Here is an 18,122-nt window from a genome sequence, read left to right on the forward strand (position 1 = left end):
ACTAGCGCGGACGCTCCCTCCCTCCCTCCATCCCAATCCGTCCCCTTCACTTCACTCCCATTCCCATTTCCTCTCGCTCCCACCAAGACCAACCAAACCCCTGTTTCTCCCTCAAAACCTCCCTCTCTTTCCCCCCCGAATGCTCGAGCGCTGCGCGGCGGAATCCCCTACTCCCCTCCGATGAGGCCCTCGCCGCCTCCCGCCGCCCCGGCGGCGGAACCGGTGCCCCCGTGGCTGAGATCGCTGCCCGTCGCGCCCGAGTTCCGCCCCACCGCCGCCGAGTTCGCCGATCCCGTCTCCTACATCCTCAAGATCGAGCCCGCCGCGGCGCCGTACGGCATCTGCAAGGTCGTGCCGCCGTTGCCCCCGCCGCCGAAGAAGGCCACCTTCTCCAACCTCTCCCGCTCCTTCGCCGCGCTCCACCCGGACGACCGCTCGCCGTCCTTCCCCACCCGCCACCAGCAGGTCGGCCTCTGCCCGCGCCGCACGCGCCCGGGGCTCAAGCCCGTGTGGCGGTCCTCCCACCGCTACACGCTCCCGCAGTTCGAGTCCAAGGCCGGCGCCACCCGCAAGTCGCTCCTCGCCGGCCTCAACGTCCCTGCCTCCAGGCAACTCACCCCGCTCGACCACGAGGTGCTCTTCTGGCGCGCATCGGCCGACCGCCCCATCGTGGTCGAGTATGGCAGCGACATGTCGGGCTCGGGATTCTCCCCTTGCGCCGCGCAGCCGCAGCCGCCGCCGCAGCAGCAACCGACGGCGCGGGCGGCGGCGCACCTTGGGGAGACGGCGTGGAACATGCGCGGCGTGGCTAGGAGCCCCGGATCGCTGCTGCGGTTCATGCCGGAGGATGTCCCCGGGGTCACCACGCCGATGCTCTACGTCGGGATGATGTTCAGTTGGTTCGCGTGGCACGTCGAGGACCACGACCTGCACAGCCTCAACTACATGCACCTCGGGGCCGCCAAGACGTGGTACGGCGTGCCGCGCGACGCCGCGCTCGCGTTCGAGGACGTGGTGCGCGAACATGGCTACGGCGGGGAGGTGAACCCCCTAGGTGAGGCGCTTGAAACTATCAATTTTCATTAGGAACACGCTATGCTCTGTTTTCCCAATTCTGAATTGGTTTTCCTGAACTGCGAGTTGGTATGCAGAAACCTTCGCTACATTGGGGCAGAAAACAACAGTGATGTCCCCTGAAGTGCTTGTGGAGTCGGGTATCCCCTGCTGCAGGTGTTATTTCCTTCTGTTTGTTCAGTAACTAGCCAAATTTCCCGTGCAATTTTGCATGGAACTAGCTTAAAGTTTATTTGATGTAGAATTGCTTTTGGTATACGTCTTCTGCTTCTATTTCTATAAATACAATCGTATCAATTAATCTATACCATTATAAGTTGAACCCGACATGATCAAAGCATACATATATCTCTTTTCTCAGATTATTAATGTTGTGATTTCTAGGCCCTCAGCGAATTTGGTGGACTCTTTTAGCCTTCTCTTTATTAATAATATATTCCATAATAGATAGATATATTTTCTATGGTATGTGCCATGTCTACCAGTGGTTTGATTAATTGATTCTCTGTGTTTGAACAGATTGGTGCAGAATGCAGGGGAATTTGTGGTCACTTTTCCAGGATCTTATCACTGCGGTTTCAGTCATGGTGAGACTGAGCAATCACAATAGCTAGCCTCATTTTCCTATGCTACATTTTGTACACAATTATTCCTGTTCTAATCATGCCTATGACATTTTTTTTTTCATCCCTAACTGCATGAAATATATGTCTTACACAGGGTGCAATACCCATAGAATGCCAACCTTTTATTGAGACATGCCTATACCAGGAAAACTTATAACTCTTTTTTTTTAAAAAAAAAACATGTGTATACCATGTGCAGTGCAAAAAAAATAGGTATTCTATCTACTGAGTTAATCAGATGTGATTGCAGGATATTGTGTAAAAGATTTGAAGTGTTTACTAAAAATAGTGAATTAACCTATATTTGTGCTAAACGTCTGCCCTACCCTAGTACGTTACAACTATTATGATGTTACCATTTCCTGAATTCGATTGTTCATCTTGACACGGGCACTCTTCATTTCATTCCAGCAACACAGGTGTACTGTGTGCAATATGCAATTGCAAAATGTGTCTCTGTTGTAACCACTGCAATGCACTTGATTACTGCCTCTTTCATATAATTAATCTAATCAACCTCATGACTCATGAGGGCATCATCTATTTGGGCAGGATTCAACTGTGGGGAAGCATCAAATATAGCTACTCCTGAATGGTTGAGAATAGCAAAAGAGGCAGCAATCCGAAGAGCTTCAATCAATCGTCCTCCCATGGTTTCGCACTATCAATTACTTTACGATCTCGCACTGTCTATGCGCTTTAGGTATGTCATAATTTGCATGTTTCATGATGTGCACTTGTTCTTGATTTCTTGTGAGAGATTCTATCAACTTCTGCCCCCCATAAAATACTTATCTCACAGCCCAGTTTGGCACTTTGGCTATGGCGCATTTCTTCTCACTGTATTAACTTAGAGTACATTAGAGTAGATTTTGGAAAGCCCTGTTTCATGACGTGCACTTATTCTTGATTTCTTGCGAGAGATTTTGTCAACTTCTGCCTCCCAGAAAAATACTTATCTGACAACCCATTTTGGCACTTTGGCTATGGCACGTTTCTTAATCACTGGATAACTTAGATTATGTTAGAGTAGATTTTAGAAAACCCCATGTTTTTGTGAAACCTTAGACCATAATACCTAGGGGTTATATGACGCAAGCCATAATACCTAGGTTTTTTTTTCCAACTTTGATGACATGACCTTTTTTTCCTTAAAATAAATCATTATGCTATCAATAAAAATGGTCAGCCAGTTAGTGCAGAATCAATAATTTCCATGTATTGACCTGTGCACGACTCTGCTCAGTGATGCAAGTATCCCCATTCCCGCGTATGCAACATCAATAAAGTCTTAAAATATTCCACCGTAGTGTCTTACGGTAGCCAAGGTTTTTATGTTGATGCTTCAATCTGTTAGCGGTTAGCGATGTATATGTGTTATGAGAGCTGCTTTCTGACAGAACTCTTTTGATACTTGCTGATGCTATATGAAAATAAGACAATCTTTTTTATGCATTTGCCCCCTTCATTTTTTTATGGCAATCCTTTATCTTGTTTTGAACTTCTACTTCTTCAGGGAACCATCCAATGGTGAAATGGAGACACGGAGCTCTCGAATAAAGGAGAAGAAGAAATGCGAAGGGGAACAACTGGTCAAGAAGATGTTCATCCAAAATGTTATTGAAGATAATGAACTGCTTAGTCATCTTCTAAATGACGGATCATCTTGTATTATTCTTCCAGCAAATGCCCATGATGGTCCTGGTCTTTCTACTTTGCGCTCAACAGATCAATCAAATATGAATTCCAGAATATCACATAACCTATGCAGTAGGGAAGAAGCTCCAGAAGCCTCAGGATGCTTATCGCCGAACAGGAATGGTGATACCAGAAATTGTATTTCATCAGATACGCATAACATGGAAGGTGATAAGGGAGATATAATGAGCGCTACTGGATTGTTAGATCAGGGTCTATTATCATGTGTCACTTGTGGAATTTTAAGTTTTTCATGTGTGGCTGTACTCAAACCAAGAGATTCTACAGCACGATACTTGATGTCTGCTGATTCTAATTCAATTAATAACCAGCTTTCTATTTCTGGAGGGAGTATTCTGGCAGATGCGCCAACAAATGAAAGGAATGGTGTCATTTCTCGTAAGTTTTCATCTTACAATCTGTACTGAAGACATTTTATTTCTTACGCTCTTGTTTTCAGCTTATCTTATGTACTTCCACATTAAAAGGGTAGTGAGTTACTGATATTTTTTTCCTTCTAAGGTAGTAAAAGAATTGCTATTAGGTGCCATAGATTATTGATCTATCATAACTAAGGAAAATTTACCCTGTACGAATTGGATGTTTTGAAACAAATAAACCTCCTTTATAACTCCATATCTAATGAAATGATCTATTGGAGTTTCTTATGTGTTTTTACTATGGGAATGAATGGACTGTGGTTCTATATTTGTTTATCTGCATTTGTGGTAGGTATAATCAGGTGCTTGTAGGGACATTTAATTTTCAGTTAATTTGGTGAGCCGAATGCTATTTACTATTTTGTCCATGTGCTTTAACAATCATTTTCATCTGATACAGTATATGCATTTGTAATCAACACACAGGTCCATATTCTGAACACTGTTGCAACGAAATAATGTCCGATGATGCAGAAATCGATAAGAATTCTGCTCTTGATCTCTTGGCATTTGCTCATGGGGGTCAATCAGATCCTGAAGAAGATCCACTGGAGAAAATACTGAAGATTGCACATGGCATTAACAAATCACAACCTAATAGTTCAAATAATGTTGGTTGTGTTGGAACAAAGCTGTCCTCAAGTAGCACAGAGCGCCAAGAAAGACCATCTTCCCAGAACGCTCATTGTAATGGTAGCTCAGTTATTTCAAATGGACCGAAAGGTGTTCGCACGAGAAATAAGTATCAACTTAAGATGGTACTTTCTGAAGGTTTTCAGGCAAAGGATATCTATTCTGCGAAGGAAAAGAAGGTTCAATCAGAACCATCAAGCTCAAAAGGGGATGTTAAGGAGACAATTGATGTTAGTGGCACAGAGAACGATGTCAGATGTAAAAGCACTACAATCTCTGTCAGTGAACACAGGGGTTCTACAAAGAATATGTATTCAGTGAAGGAAAAGAAGGTTCAATCGAAACCATCAAGCTTAAAGGGGACTGTTAAAGAGACAGTTGATGTCAGTGGCACAGAGAACGATGCTAGATGTAAAAGCATTACAATCTCTGTCAGTGAACACAGGGGTTCTACACCTATGACCAATAGTTTAGCTGCATCAATCGTGAAACCTGACAAGGATTCATCAAGAATGCATGTATTTTGTCTTGAGCATGCTATTGAGGTTGAGAAGCAACTGCATGCTATAGGTGGTTCTAATATTATGCTTATATGTCGTCCAGGTTAGTCATCAAGCTGTTTGCTCACTGTTATGAAGTGCAATTCATTTTCGACCATTTTTAAGCATTTTTCTGCATGCCTTTTATTGTTTTCATTGGTAATTGGTTCATAGTATGACTTAGCACTTTAGCAGTGACACCATATCTGTACACATGCCATCTTACATGATGTTCCTATTAGCTTTGCTGAAATCAGAATAAGTAGGTTGAACCTTTTGGTGCTTCTGATGTTCATAATACTAAATTTTCAAGACTGCTGCATATGTTCTTAAAACATTAATTAACTTTTTTTGTTATGATTTGTACAGAATATCCCAAAATAGAAGCGGAAGCAAGATTGTTGGGTGAAGAAATGGGACTGGTATATGACTGGAAGGGCATTCATTTCAAGGAGGCCAACATGGAGGACAGGCAGAAGATACAGGAAGTTCTGCGGGATGAGGAAGCGATACCTACAAGCAGTGATTGGGCTGTAAAATTGGGTATTAACCTTTATTATAGTGCAAATCTGGCCAAATCTCCTTTATATAACAAACAAATGCCATACAACAGAGTCATTTATAGGGCATTTGGCTGTGATTCTCCTAATGACTCGCCAGTAATGTTCAATACTTGCGAAAGGAAACAAAGCCACCAGAAGAAAATAGTGGTTGCTGGCCGGTGGTGTGGGAAAGTATGGATGTCAAAACAGGTCCATCCATACTTGGCTCACAGAGTTGAAAGCCAGGAAGCGGAAGAAGCAGATAGAATCTGTTCTTATCATTTTGATGAGAAGCACAAAGCTGAGCCAGTTGGGAATTCTAGTAGAGTGGAAGCCTCCAAAAGAAAGAGTAGCAGTTTGACAGACGTAACAGAATCAAGCAATAGAAGGGGGGAAATACCTGGTGAGGAAACAAACACCAAGAGGCCCAAACATTCTCAAGAGAACAATCTCAGAGCTTTGGAAACCGCTGCTGAAGTTGTGGTGCCCTCACCAGCTGGAACAGGTCTCCGCGTTAGCTCCAGGATTGCCAACAGGGCAAACAAGCTAAAATCAAAGATGGAAAAGGAGGATGTCCCTTCTAGCCGTCCAAAGTCTAACATAAAGGAGAAAAGCAGTCATGCTAGCGGTCAGAAATCAAATGTTCAAGAGGCGAATGCTAATTCTGCTAGCCATTTGAGAGCAATGCCACCAAAACAGAAGGCTGAAGCAGAAGCAAAGAAGCAAATAAGAACTCCAAAACCTCCAAAGCAAGCAGTGGAGTACTCGTGCGATATTGAGGGTTGTTCTATGAGTTTTCGTACAAAGCGGGATTTGTCTCTGCACAAGAGTGATATCTGCCCAGTGAAAGGCTGCGGGAAGAAGTTCTTCTCGCACAAGTATCTGCTGCAGCATCGCAAGGTTCACACAGATGACCGTCCGCTAACATGCCCATGGGAAGGCTGCAACATGGCATTCAAGTGGCCATGGGCAAGGACTGAACATCTCAGGGTTCATACAGGCGACAGGCCCTATGTTTGCCATGAGCCAGGTTGCGCACAGACATTCAGGTTTGTCTCAGATTTCAGCCGTCACAAGCGCAAGACAGGTCATTCTGTCAAGAAGAAGAAGAAAGCAAAGAGTTGAGCTCGTATTACAGCAAGCTAGTTATGGTAGAACCGGACGCAGTAGGAGGTAGTTTGTACATTCTACTTCACTAGTTTAGCACTGATCTCTCTATCTGACGGATTCTGTTGGCACCACAATCGGTGTGCTTTGTGTTAGTTTATATTAGTTTTCATGATTACTAATTCTCCTAGTTAGCCTTGCATCCCATCATATGTTTGATGTACTGACACCAGCACTTGCTTGCATGGTTAACTAGCAAATTCTAATGTTATCTTCTCTTTGTATTTACTGGTTGACGTGTGGATGATAACTAGATTCTGGTCACGTATGATTTTGCACTTCTTGCAGGGGAAGAATCTGACTGCTGTCGTAGATCTGTTTGTGCTGTTGGGCTACCAGTTTTGACGATGCTGCTTTTTTGTTCTTTCTTTCTTTCTTTCTTCTTTTTTGGTGATATCAGGCCTCAGATTGTAGCCATCTCAGAAAAGAACAACGGAATCATAAAAGCCTTTGTGATCTTAGGTGCGTCATTCTAGGTATCAACAGGAGAGCCTCTCCTGCTGGATTCCTGAAGGGCTGAAACTGAAAGTGATTCAGAAGAAGGCTGCAGCCGCATCACAGCCTAGTCTGTTTAACTTGATCAATCCTCCATATCAAGCTAAACTCAATATCATTTTTTTTCAAAAACAAAATTAGCAACGTCCATAGAACTGCACTAAGTTCGTCTAATTACGAGCACCAGAAGAATTCCCGTGGGTAGCGGTGCGTGAAATTGGAGCAGCCTGAAGCCCTGAACCGTGAAAAACTGGGCTGTGAGACTCAGAGCGCGAACCAAATCTGTCATGGAGAAGATACTCTCTCCGTACTCGTAAAGAAAGTCGTTTAGAATAATGTTTAAGTCAAACCTTGGGAATATAAATCATAAATAACTATCAAGTTATTAAGTTTTAAAATATAAAAATTATATGAATAGATTTGTCTTGAAAAATAACATACATATATCACTTTTTAATAAATATTTTTATAAAAATAAGAAGTTAAAGTTGTGTTTTAGAGACCGTATCGCTGTCATAAATGACTTACTTTACGTATGGAGGGAGTAAGAGCTAGCCGATCAACCGACGTATCAACAACTCGGTGGTCTCTGCGGCTCTGCCTCATCGCAACCAATTCCTACACGCCGCGCAGGCGCAGCCCCTCGGCCTCCACGACCGCCATTAATACCGTCCTAGCCAAGCTACGATCAATCACAGAGCAAAGCAGCCATTCCTCACGTCACGTAGCCCGACCACCCAGTGATAAACTTCCCTGCAACCCAGTACTAGCATCCATAAAATTGCACACCTAAGCTAGCTACACTAGATTCAATCAAGTCATGAACAAAAACCGATCGATCCGTATTTGAATCTGGCCAGAATCTTCGACGCCATTGGCAACTCACGTAGCCCGCCGCTAACGTAGCAGCCGTCCATCCCAACTCCCTAGCTGAATCTGACACCATCGCACGCATCTTTCTGTTACCCCCATTTAAATCCGTCTCGTTTCCCGCCGCAAATCCCAGCTATAAATACGTCTCCTCCCTTCTCCTTCCTCCTCATCGCCCTCACCCTCCAATTCCAATCCCTCCCAAGAACTAGCTGATCACGACGAGCAGCTAGTTAATTAATTAGTGGCGATCGATCGATCATGGGGAGGGTTATTAGCAGCTGGAGGGTTCTTGCGGTGGTGGCTGCTTTGATGGCCATGGCGGCGGTGGAGCTGTGCGCCGCGATACCGTTCGACGAGAGGGATTTGGAGTCCGACGAGGCGCTGTGGGATCTGTACGAGCGGTGGCAGGAGCACCACCACGTGCCGCGCCACCACGGCGAGAAGCACCGCCGGTTCGGCGCGTTCAAGGACAACGTGAGGTACATCCACGAGCACAACAAGCGCGGCGGCCGGGGCTACCGCCTCCGGCTCAACCGCTTCGGCGACATGGGCAGGGAGGAGTTCCGCGCCACGTTCGCCGGGTCCCACGCCAACGACCTCCGCCGCGACGGCCTCGCCGCGCCGCCGCTCCCGGGGTTCATGTACGAGGGCGTCCGCGACCTCCCCCGCGCCGTCGACTGGCGCCGCAAGGGCGCGGTCACCGGCGTCAAGGACCAGGGCAAGTGCGGCAGCTGCTGGGCGTTCTCCACGGTGGTGTCCGTGGAGGGCATCAACGCGATCCGGACGGGGCGGCTGGTGTCGCTGTCGGAGCAGGAGCTGATCGACTGCGACACGGCGGACAACAGCGGCTGCCAGGGCGGGCTCATGGAGAACGCGTTCGAGTACATCAAGCACAGCGGCGGCATCACCACCGAGTCCGCCTACCCGTACCGCGCCGCCAACGGAACGTGCGACGCCGTCCGCGCGCGGCGCGCGCCGCTGGTGGTGATCGACGGGCACCAGAACGTGCCGGCCAACAGCGAGGCCGCGCTCGCCAAGGCCGTCGCCAACCAGCCCGTCTCCGTCGCCATCGACGCCGGCGACCAGTCCTTCCAGTTCTACTCCGACGGCGTCTTCACCGGCGACTGCGGCACCGACCTCGACCACGGCGTCGCGGTGGTCGGCTACGGCGAGACCAACGACGGCACGGAGTACTGGATCGTCAAGAACTCGTGGGGCACAGCCTGGGGCGAGGGCGGCTACATCCGGATGCAGCGCGACTCCGGCTACGACGGCGGCCTCTGCGGCATCGCCATGGAAGCCTCCTACCCCGTCAAGTTCTCGCCAAATCGTGTCACGCCAAGGCGCGCCCTTGGCGCCAAGGAAACCCAGTGATCGAGCCGGCGCCATCTCCGCCGTACACGTGCCCGCCTACGAGCCTGGATCAACGGCTCTGGTCGCGTCTCCTCCTCCAGCTTGCAAAATGGTGCTATTATTGTTGCTGCTCTTTGTTAATTGCCTTGTGTTTATGTAATTCGTGTGAGGCGAACAGGGAAAAGAATTACCTGAAATCGTCTAAGTTACTAGTGTTATTTCGTGTGTGCTAAATAAGTTTTAGATGTGAGGTGAGGTCGATCTATCATGTAATGTACTGAACTTATATGTGGTGTTCTTTGTGGCACCGGGAAATATATATAAGAAGGTTGTTGTTATGACTTAAGGTTATGCCAAATTTCATCCAAAAAAGACTAAGGTTATGCCAAATTTCATCCAAAAAAAAGTTATCTCAATTGCTTCAGTTTTTAGCTTGTCTCGCTGGGCGTTCCTATGACTTATGTGAGTTACGACTCGTGGGATTCGCAACCAAAATCGAAGACGAGAGCTTTGCAACCGGAGAGGAATTCGGCCTATTTGGTATTTTGGTCTAGCTAGCTCTGCAATTGGAGTGAGATAACAAAACGGCCTACATGTGGTGGGCTGGGCTCTGGGTAAGTGCTGCTTGACTTGTGAATAGCTACGTGGGCTGACGACAAGTGGACTACGCACTTTGACAGAAATAAAAATGGAAAAAGTCCAATCTGGTTCCCTAATTATAGGTCGAATCAATTTTTCCTGACCACTTAAGGTGCACACGTCTTTTTTTTCATCAAAGAGAACCATCCTCAAAACAGTAAGTTGTTTTGTATGACTTTAATAGTTTGAGGAGTCGCCGTTGAAAGATAAAAAAAGATCCGATCTATATTTGAGGTGTCGAATTGGATCTATTTTTTTATTAAATAAAAGGAAAATTATGGCTTGTTTGGCGCATGGATATATGGCTATCTTTCTTGCATCTAACCTTTAGCAAAAGAGTGCGTGGTCAGCCACAAAACTGTGACCACATCTTACAAGAAATTAGCAGATCATTTTTATACGATTGAATACCAAGTTATATTTAAAGTATAAAATACTTGAGTATAACTTTTGTTTTTGTTTCCACGTATATGTAGTACTGTAGTTATTTAACTATTTTGTATATACAATGATGTTGATCAATACACACCTTATAATCTTCACTCACCAGTCACCGCTACCAAACTTCGCATATCTTCTCTTTTTCTTTATCTCCAATCAACATCAACACCTATTCACCATCTCTTATACAGTTATACTGTAACTAATCTACTCAACTCAATCAAACGGATGGCATGCCATACGTGTGAGAGCTAAATGTAGACTTCTGCATAAAACCCAATGGCGTTTTTAACACTGAATGTCTATATAAAATATTTTTAAAACTTACACCTTAGAAATTTAAAACTGAATTCTATATTAATTTTTTTAACCTACTCCCTCCTTCCTAAAATGATCATTATATATATTTATATACCAAGACCAATGATAATTTAAATTACATCAATCAAGATACCATGCACATATTCTCCCACAATACATGTAACAATTAAAACACCATGCCAATTACACCTTAGCATCCACACATTCTCTCGTGCTGCATTATTGTATTCTGATGAAATCCGTATCCATATGGTTATATGATGATCAATTTAAGAAATTTTGAATTCTATTATATGATGATCAATTTTGAAGGAGGGAATAATAATTACGTCCACATTACTCCAGCTATATAGAAGAATACAACTTTACAGCGCTAGGGTAGGAAAATTGTTCTATGACATAGAGTAGGTAATTAATGTTGCCGCCGGCTTGCCGCCCTATAAATAATATCAAATTATGTGTGAGAGTATAAATGAATTTCTCGTCTTTTGTAATTAGTAATTAGGTTGAGGTTCTGTATGAACTGATCGGTGCACAATTTAACAGGTCAGCACAGCTAGAATTCTCTCTTGCATGCCTATGCACTCTCTCCTTCCAAAAAAATATATATGCTCGATCTGTCCACATTCATCTTTAGGATTAGATTTATTTTGGGATAGACGGAGTATTACTTTTATCACCAAAATCAAATAAAAATTAACTCATCTTACATGTAATAAAGATCAAGAAGTGTATACATACATGTATGCTTATGATGACTCATCGGATTCTGATAAAACATTTAATTTACCTCTTCATTTAATTAATTATTCGACGGGTAAAAGCAACTTATTTAAAAATATATAAATATAAAATAGATCTAACTCTTATCGATGGAGGGATTGTTTTTTAGAAACAGTAATTTGAGCTAGATAATTTACAGTTTTACACGCCGATTTGGAGATGAGAGGTTGTGTGCCTGTGTGCATGCAAGCGAGCATGACGGCATGAGCACGCCAGCCCACGCAGCTTAATTGTGGTGACTCCCGGATCGAGCGACCGACCGATCGACCAGCTGAGGTGAACCACATATATCTACGCAGGGTTCAATGGCTGCATTCTGCAGATGGCCTTCTCTTTCCCCGGAATTAACTACGCGTCGTCGCTTACGAGAACGAGAGTCCCAAGAGCTGTCTCTTGTTTCTTCCGAACGTACAGTAATCGTATAAAATCATGGGAATTACAGTAAGCGTGACAAATTAAAACAAGTTTAGTCCGTAGGACAACTTGAACGATAATCAAATTGTTTGACCACTAGTATAATTTTTGGTAGCTTATTTAATTCTAGAGAAAATTTACCAAGAAGTGATTTCTTATTTGCCTTTGTCTTGAGCTCGACGGGTAGTAGTAAGAGCATGAATAATAATAGACTGTCTGATGAATCTTATATGGCGGCTCAGAGCTACTTCCTACGTCTCTTATCGACATATTGCTTGCACTGTTTGACCATTCGTCTTATTAAAAATTTAAAATTATTAATTATTTTATTTATGATTTACTTTATTATCCAAAATACTTTAAGCATAACTTTTCGTTTTTTTATATTTACATATTTTTTTAAATAAAACGAATGATCAAATGTTACAAGAAAATATAGTGAATATCTCTATATTAGAGGTAAGAGGACAGAGGAAGTAGCTAGTTAGTAGTAGCTCTTATTGGAATTCACAACACAGGAATTTCAAAGATGATGTGTTTAGATATCTCGCATGAAAATATCCTTTTTTTCGCGAACATGTAAAAAGATTACATGTCAATATATTAGAGGGAAAAATTTTTTGATACACAACGCAATCAGCCAGATCGGCTTATGCTAGGGGAAAGAAGCGCATGAAAATATCTGTTTTCACGAACTCATAAACTGTGATATCACGCACGAAAATATCATAGGAATTTGATTGCCTTCTAGAGATATGAAGAGAGAAGGATTTAATAGAGGTAAAATGCATGAGGTGTGAGCTCATGTGAAAAATTCCTATAGAATTGAACTATGGAAAAGCAATACTACAAAGAAATTATCAACTTCCAGTCCTATCTTAGGCCTTGTTTAGTTGGGAAAAAAATTTCGGTTTGGTTGTCGCATCAGATATACGGGCACACATTTGAAGTATTAAATGTAGTTTAATAACAAAACAAATTATAGAGTCCACCAGGAAACTGTGGGACGAATTTATTAAGCCTAATTAATCCATCATTAGTAAATGTTTACTGTAGCACCACATTGTCAAATCATTGCACAATTAAGCTTAAAAGATTCGTCTTGTAATTTACACGCAATCTGTGTAATTAGTTTTTCCTATATTTAATACTCCATGCATATGTCCAAATATTCGATGTGACAACGTGAAATTTTTTATTTTGGGAACTAAATATGGCCTTAATTAAACAACCAAATTAGAAAAAGAAAAATCCTATAAAGCTGAGTCCTTCAAAATTTCTTATGAGAATCATGAGCGTTAAGAGAAATTGCACTTGTACGGATCGCTGTACCAGCAGAACAGCAACACGCTCAAAAACCGAAGCCTGGCACGACCACCAGAAGAGCCTCAACCTTTGGAACTACGCTTGCATATATGAATTGTATAAATGATCCATGCGCTGCAGTACTCCTCGCTGCTGCTGGTCGCTGCAACTGCAAAAGCCTCATGTTGCCCGCTGGTTAAACCGCGGTCACCCGCGCACCCTTCCAAGAGGCGCACAGCAACTCGATCGAAGCAGTGCATGCATCATGCATGCATTGTATGGCAGCTAGCGTACACACGCCCGCGCATGCACATGCACATGGCCCTCTCGCCTCAGCTCGCCGGCCGCTGCCGGTCAAACCCGGCCGTGCCGTCCGTGTCCTCTCCGAGACGTACCAATCGCAAGCCCTTGTCTCTGCCTCGGCTGTTTCCGATCCAAGCACAAGCACGCACACCGCCGACACACGCTCTGATCACGCTGCTGCCGCGCGGTTGGTGTCTCTCTGCGTGTGTGCGCGCGTGTCGTCGCGTTTGGTGTGCATGTCGTCGTTTCGGAGAGCGGTTAGTTCTCGGTAAAGAGAAGCTAGTTTTCTGGTGGGTAACCTTCACGTCTCACGAGCTACGAGTACGACGCATTGGTGCAGCATGCAGGGGCGTGCAGGTGCAGCTTTGATCCAAAAGCCAAAAGGGAGGGCAGCGAGTGCCTACCGAACTGCCGTCAGCCTGACTGCATGAGGGACAAGAACCGGCACACGCGTACAAGTATATACGTCGCGGGTTGTTGCCCGAGACGCGAACGCATTATTTTGCGCATCGGCAGGGGAGGCCGGCGCCGGTGGAAGGAGTGGACGAGCGATCCAGCGCGCGCGGGGCCGGACGCCGGAGCGCATGGAAACCACCGTAGGCGCGCGGGCGGTAGCTAGAGTGCGCTCGGGCCTAATGTGTTTTGGGTGGAATACCGGGGTACCCGGTAGGCCAGTACAGGCCGGGTTGGTGTAATCATGGGTATATGATTTCATCCAATAGGATTTAAATCATTATGCCCACGTGAGTATTATGCATTACGCATATGCAGTAGCGTCTTCGCACCCATGATGTTTTGTTAAAAAAATTAGTCGATCACCGAAAAACGCTATTAGTCATCTACTCATCTGCATATAACCGTCGATGTCCGAAAAAATTAGTTGACCACTGAAAAACGCTATTAGTCATTTAGGCTTCACGGTACCGTTGGCTCCACCACTACATGTGCTTATAGTCGGTTTATAATATTATAGAAGTTGTTTGCGGTTATCTAACCGACCCATTAAATTTTAGGTGTTGTTAAATTCTTGGTAAGTTTTGACACTAGTAATTCTTAAATAGAGTTGAGATGGATTATACATGTTTGAATTGCTATCCGTGTGAAGCCAAATATTGATGATGTGGAGAAGTTTTTTATTAGTACTTATAGTGTACTGTACACTCTCTATTACAAAAATATAATGTGCTTTAGCTTTTTATATGGTCGCTAACAATGTACTCCTACCTGGCAATTTGTTTCGTAAAATATCATTAGTGACCACTGACCAGTGAGAAGCCAAGATTATCTCAAGTCTAGAGCTGAATTACTGTAGTTTTTCATATATTTTTTTTGCGGTGAAGGATTTCATTGTTAAAGTAGTAGAGATTTTGATTGTGTTTTTTTCATCGGACCGGTAACAACCTGTCGTGTTTCTCCCGCAGGAGGAGGCCTGCCGGGCAGTCCGCGGTTGGGCCGGCACACGCGTAGTACGTACGCGCGTACGACGTACACATACACGTCGCCGTTTGTTGCCGTGACGCGTACATACCACACATCTCGCGCATCTCTCATCGGGTGCAGTACGCAGCAGCCCAGAACGTAGGCAGCGGCTCGCTGCCGGTGGAATAGTTGAGCCGGCGCGTACATGGGCGCGCGGGCTCGCCGCGTACATGCGTGTAGGCAGCGCCGCACCGGCCGGCCGCGCGATCGCGATCGCGACGAGATCATTAGATGACGGAGGAGACGCGGTCACGCCCACACACTCCAAAGATTGTCCTTATATATATCTTTGGTTACTCTTCATCAGGCGAGATCTTGTCGATCCTATTTTCGTACATAAGCGGTAAAAATAATTGCAGTGCCCATGTTATAATTTTGAACCGCTACAAATTACTATGTGCAGAACTATTATGATACCACTAATCTTATTTATCTCTGCTAGAGTCCCCGCGAAAAAAAAAAAAGAAGAAGAAAGAAATCTCTGCAGGAGTGCAACCAAACGCTCCAATGGGGGCATTCGGCCACTGCAGAGAGAATAAACTGAAACCGGTTCATGACCTGGCTAAGGAGTAAATGCAAAAAACATGTAAATTTCCCGAATGTATCGATGACCATTTTCGTTTTGTATCAAATGTTTTGCCTAGTATACTGTATAGTTTTTTTTTAGAGCTAGTATACTGTATAGTTGAATCATCTAGAAACGGAAACCCAAAATAGTAACAGTGTCCCATAAACAACAAATAAAATGATATATAGGACTTTTTTGTTTACTTGTTTTGCCATATACCATTTTGTCCAGAACTTTTGAGAAACCATAACTTTTACAAAAAGATAAAAAATTTATCGTTGTACCTCGATGTTGTTATGTTTACTTGTCCTTATATTCGATGTTATCGTCATGCTTAGGGATGGCAGGTTTTCCCAATGGCGAGGACCCATTGGGGGTGCATCGCCCTGAAACCGACGAGAGGTAGAGCGGGTTTGATAGTTTACCCACGAGGCCACATGGGGGCCCAACAATAACATAGTAACTATCCATCAAAATATATATACAATTGATTACTCCATCAAAGGATGGATCAGTCCATGGCAGCCCATATGCCATATGCAATCCAATCCATCCAACCATGCATAATACCATCGTCGCAGAACTCGTGTACATCGCACAACGTGCTACCTAGCACCTCTCACGCTCTTCCTCCTGGTACCAATGAGCAACGGCCGACCTCTTTTTCCTCCACCAACTCGAGCAAGGAGATGGCCCAGCAATTGGCGATGTTCTTGACCCCTAAATGCCCAACGATTGCAATCATCCCTAACATGCTGATCAGGTCTGCTAATTCTCTTTATTACTCCACCATTGTGTTCTGCATGCAGGCTTTGTCAAGCCATCGACCATCATCCTTCCTCCTTGTCGCATCAACTCTCGTCCCATGCCTTGCAGGGCCCTGGTTAGGGGTACGGGAACTCGCTTAAGATGAGATGAGAGCACATTTTGCCCCGAAGTAGACGTTGAGGATTTGGGAAGGGGACGTTTCAGGTTCACCCGCTCTATTGTCACCCCTAACCAACATGGTTCGACACTGTTGTTATGTCTTAGAGTGGACATGGCACGGCCGGGCTAGGTAGATCGATCTAGCCATCTCAGCACTTAACCCGAGAGCTCTTAAATATATAGTTTAGCTTGAAAAAGCAATGGTGATGTTGGGGTCGTAGGTGCATACCTCCACTTATCAAGGCTCAAATCATGACGACCACGATTGTTAGGAGATCGATAGAAATTTAATGAGATTAAGTATTTATCACCGAATTTCTTCTTTTTAAGCGTGTGTTAAGGAACAAATTCACGGATGTGTGAGTGGTTTGTATGTGAATAAAGGTGTTTATGGATATGGATCTACCTAGTAATGAAATGAAAATGGTTGGGCCTATCTCTCTTTTCTACTGTTTTATAGTAGCACCATTTGCACCAATACGAGGACACTCCTATCCTTGTTCGATCCGAGGAATTGACTGACGAGGGATCCCTGTAAAGATGACCGGTTAATCGCTTATGTACACTATTGCAGTGATGATGCTGTACTCGTACCGTATGTGCCCCTGCTGCTACTGTACATTCAGCTGCACAGTGCAACATCAGCCTGTACGTGAGACATGGCAGTATGGCACTACTAGTAGTAGCAGCTTGTATAGCATGTTCTTTTCACAAGCTATACCGGCGACATTTCAGAATTCAGATGATACTACCACAGCACTCGACAGAGCTTGGTCGTTGCGTAATTATTCCGCGCAACCAGGGACAGGCAGTGAGTACGCAAAGCTAGCCTATCAGGTGCGCCGCTGTAAGTACGTGACACTGTGACTGTCACTGTAGCCACAGTACTGCAGACAAACGTCCCAGGATCTGATGGGCTGGAAGATGGGGTTCCTGTACACTCAGGCCGGCTGCATCATCGGACCTTCAGTTCAACACATCGAAACCGCACAGACTGTAACTCTGGCCGGCCCCTGCACTGTCGCATTGGGCTCAGCCCATCTGATCTGTAGTCTACAGGCCAGTACAGTTATGTTTTTCTTTTTACTCTTCTTCAGACGATCGATAGATTAACCTGTGCAAATCGATTCCCACGTGCACAACTTGCAAACGAGTTTTCACTTCTCGGTTTCTGCATGAACACGTCTGGTCGCCTCACCGCTGCTTATCCTCTGCCTGATTATGCAAGAGATTTGGGCATTTTTCTGACGTTGTTGCGCGCCGCGAGCTAGCTGTTCTCCTCTCGGCGTGAGGGCCACGTGAAAACTCAGCCGCGGCACGGCACAAAACCGAGCGGAATGTTGTTCACCGTCGCGTTGGCCACAGACCATGCCAAGGTGTACACGTATACGCATGCATATGGATGGATGGATCGATCAGATTCAGAGATCGAGATCGCCTGCGTTCTGCGAGATGGTGGGGAGGGTGGTGAAAAGGCCGGGGGGGCTGAAACGAAGGGAAAG

The 18,122-nt window shown here is 44.8% G+C and overlaps 2 protein-coding genes across 2 annotated transcripts; both read left to right on the top strand.

Annotated features, from left to right (window-relative positions):
- The first annotated feature begins 29 nt into the window (after nucleotides 1-29).
- Nucleotides 30-6,943, top strand: LOC127782751 (lysine-specific demethylase JMJ705). Its single transcript, XM_052310021.1, has 7 exons — nucleotides 30-1,054; nucleotides 1,152-1,230; nucleotides 1,594-1,661; nucleotides 2,253-2,403; nucleotides 3,217-3,797; nucleotides 4,265-5,074; nucleotides 5,380-6,943. Exons 1-7 carry the CDS (start codon nucleotides 181-183, stop codon nucleotides 6,675-6,677), a joined length of 3,861 nt encoding a protein of 1,286 aa, XP_052165981.1. The 5' UTR covers nucleotides 30-180; the 3' UTR covers nucleotides 6,678-6,943.
- Nucleotides 6,944-8,345: 1,402 nt separating this feature from the next.
- On the top strand, nucleotides 8,346-9,461 carry LOC127782761 (cysteine endopeptidase Rep1). The gene has a single exon (XM_052310034.1). It carries the CDS (start codon nucleotides 8,346-8,348, stop codon nucleotides 9,459-9,461), a length of 1,116 nt encoding a protein of 371 aa, XP_052165994.1.
- Nucleotides 9,462-18,122: the final 8,661 nt, after the last annotated feature.

This window comes from Oryza glaberrima, chromosome 1 (assembly GCF_000147395.1).
Source record: "Oryza glaberrima chromosome 1, OglaRS2, whole genome shotgun sequence".
Lineage (NCBI taxonomy): Eukaryota > Viridiplantae > Streptophyta > Magnoliopsida > Poales > Poaceae > Oryza > Oryza glaberrima.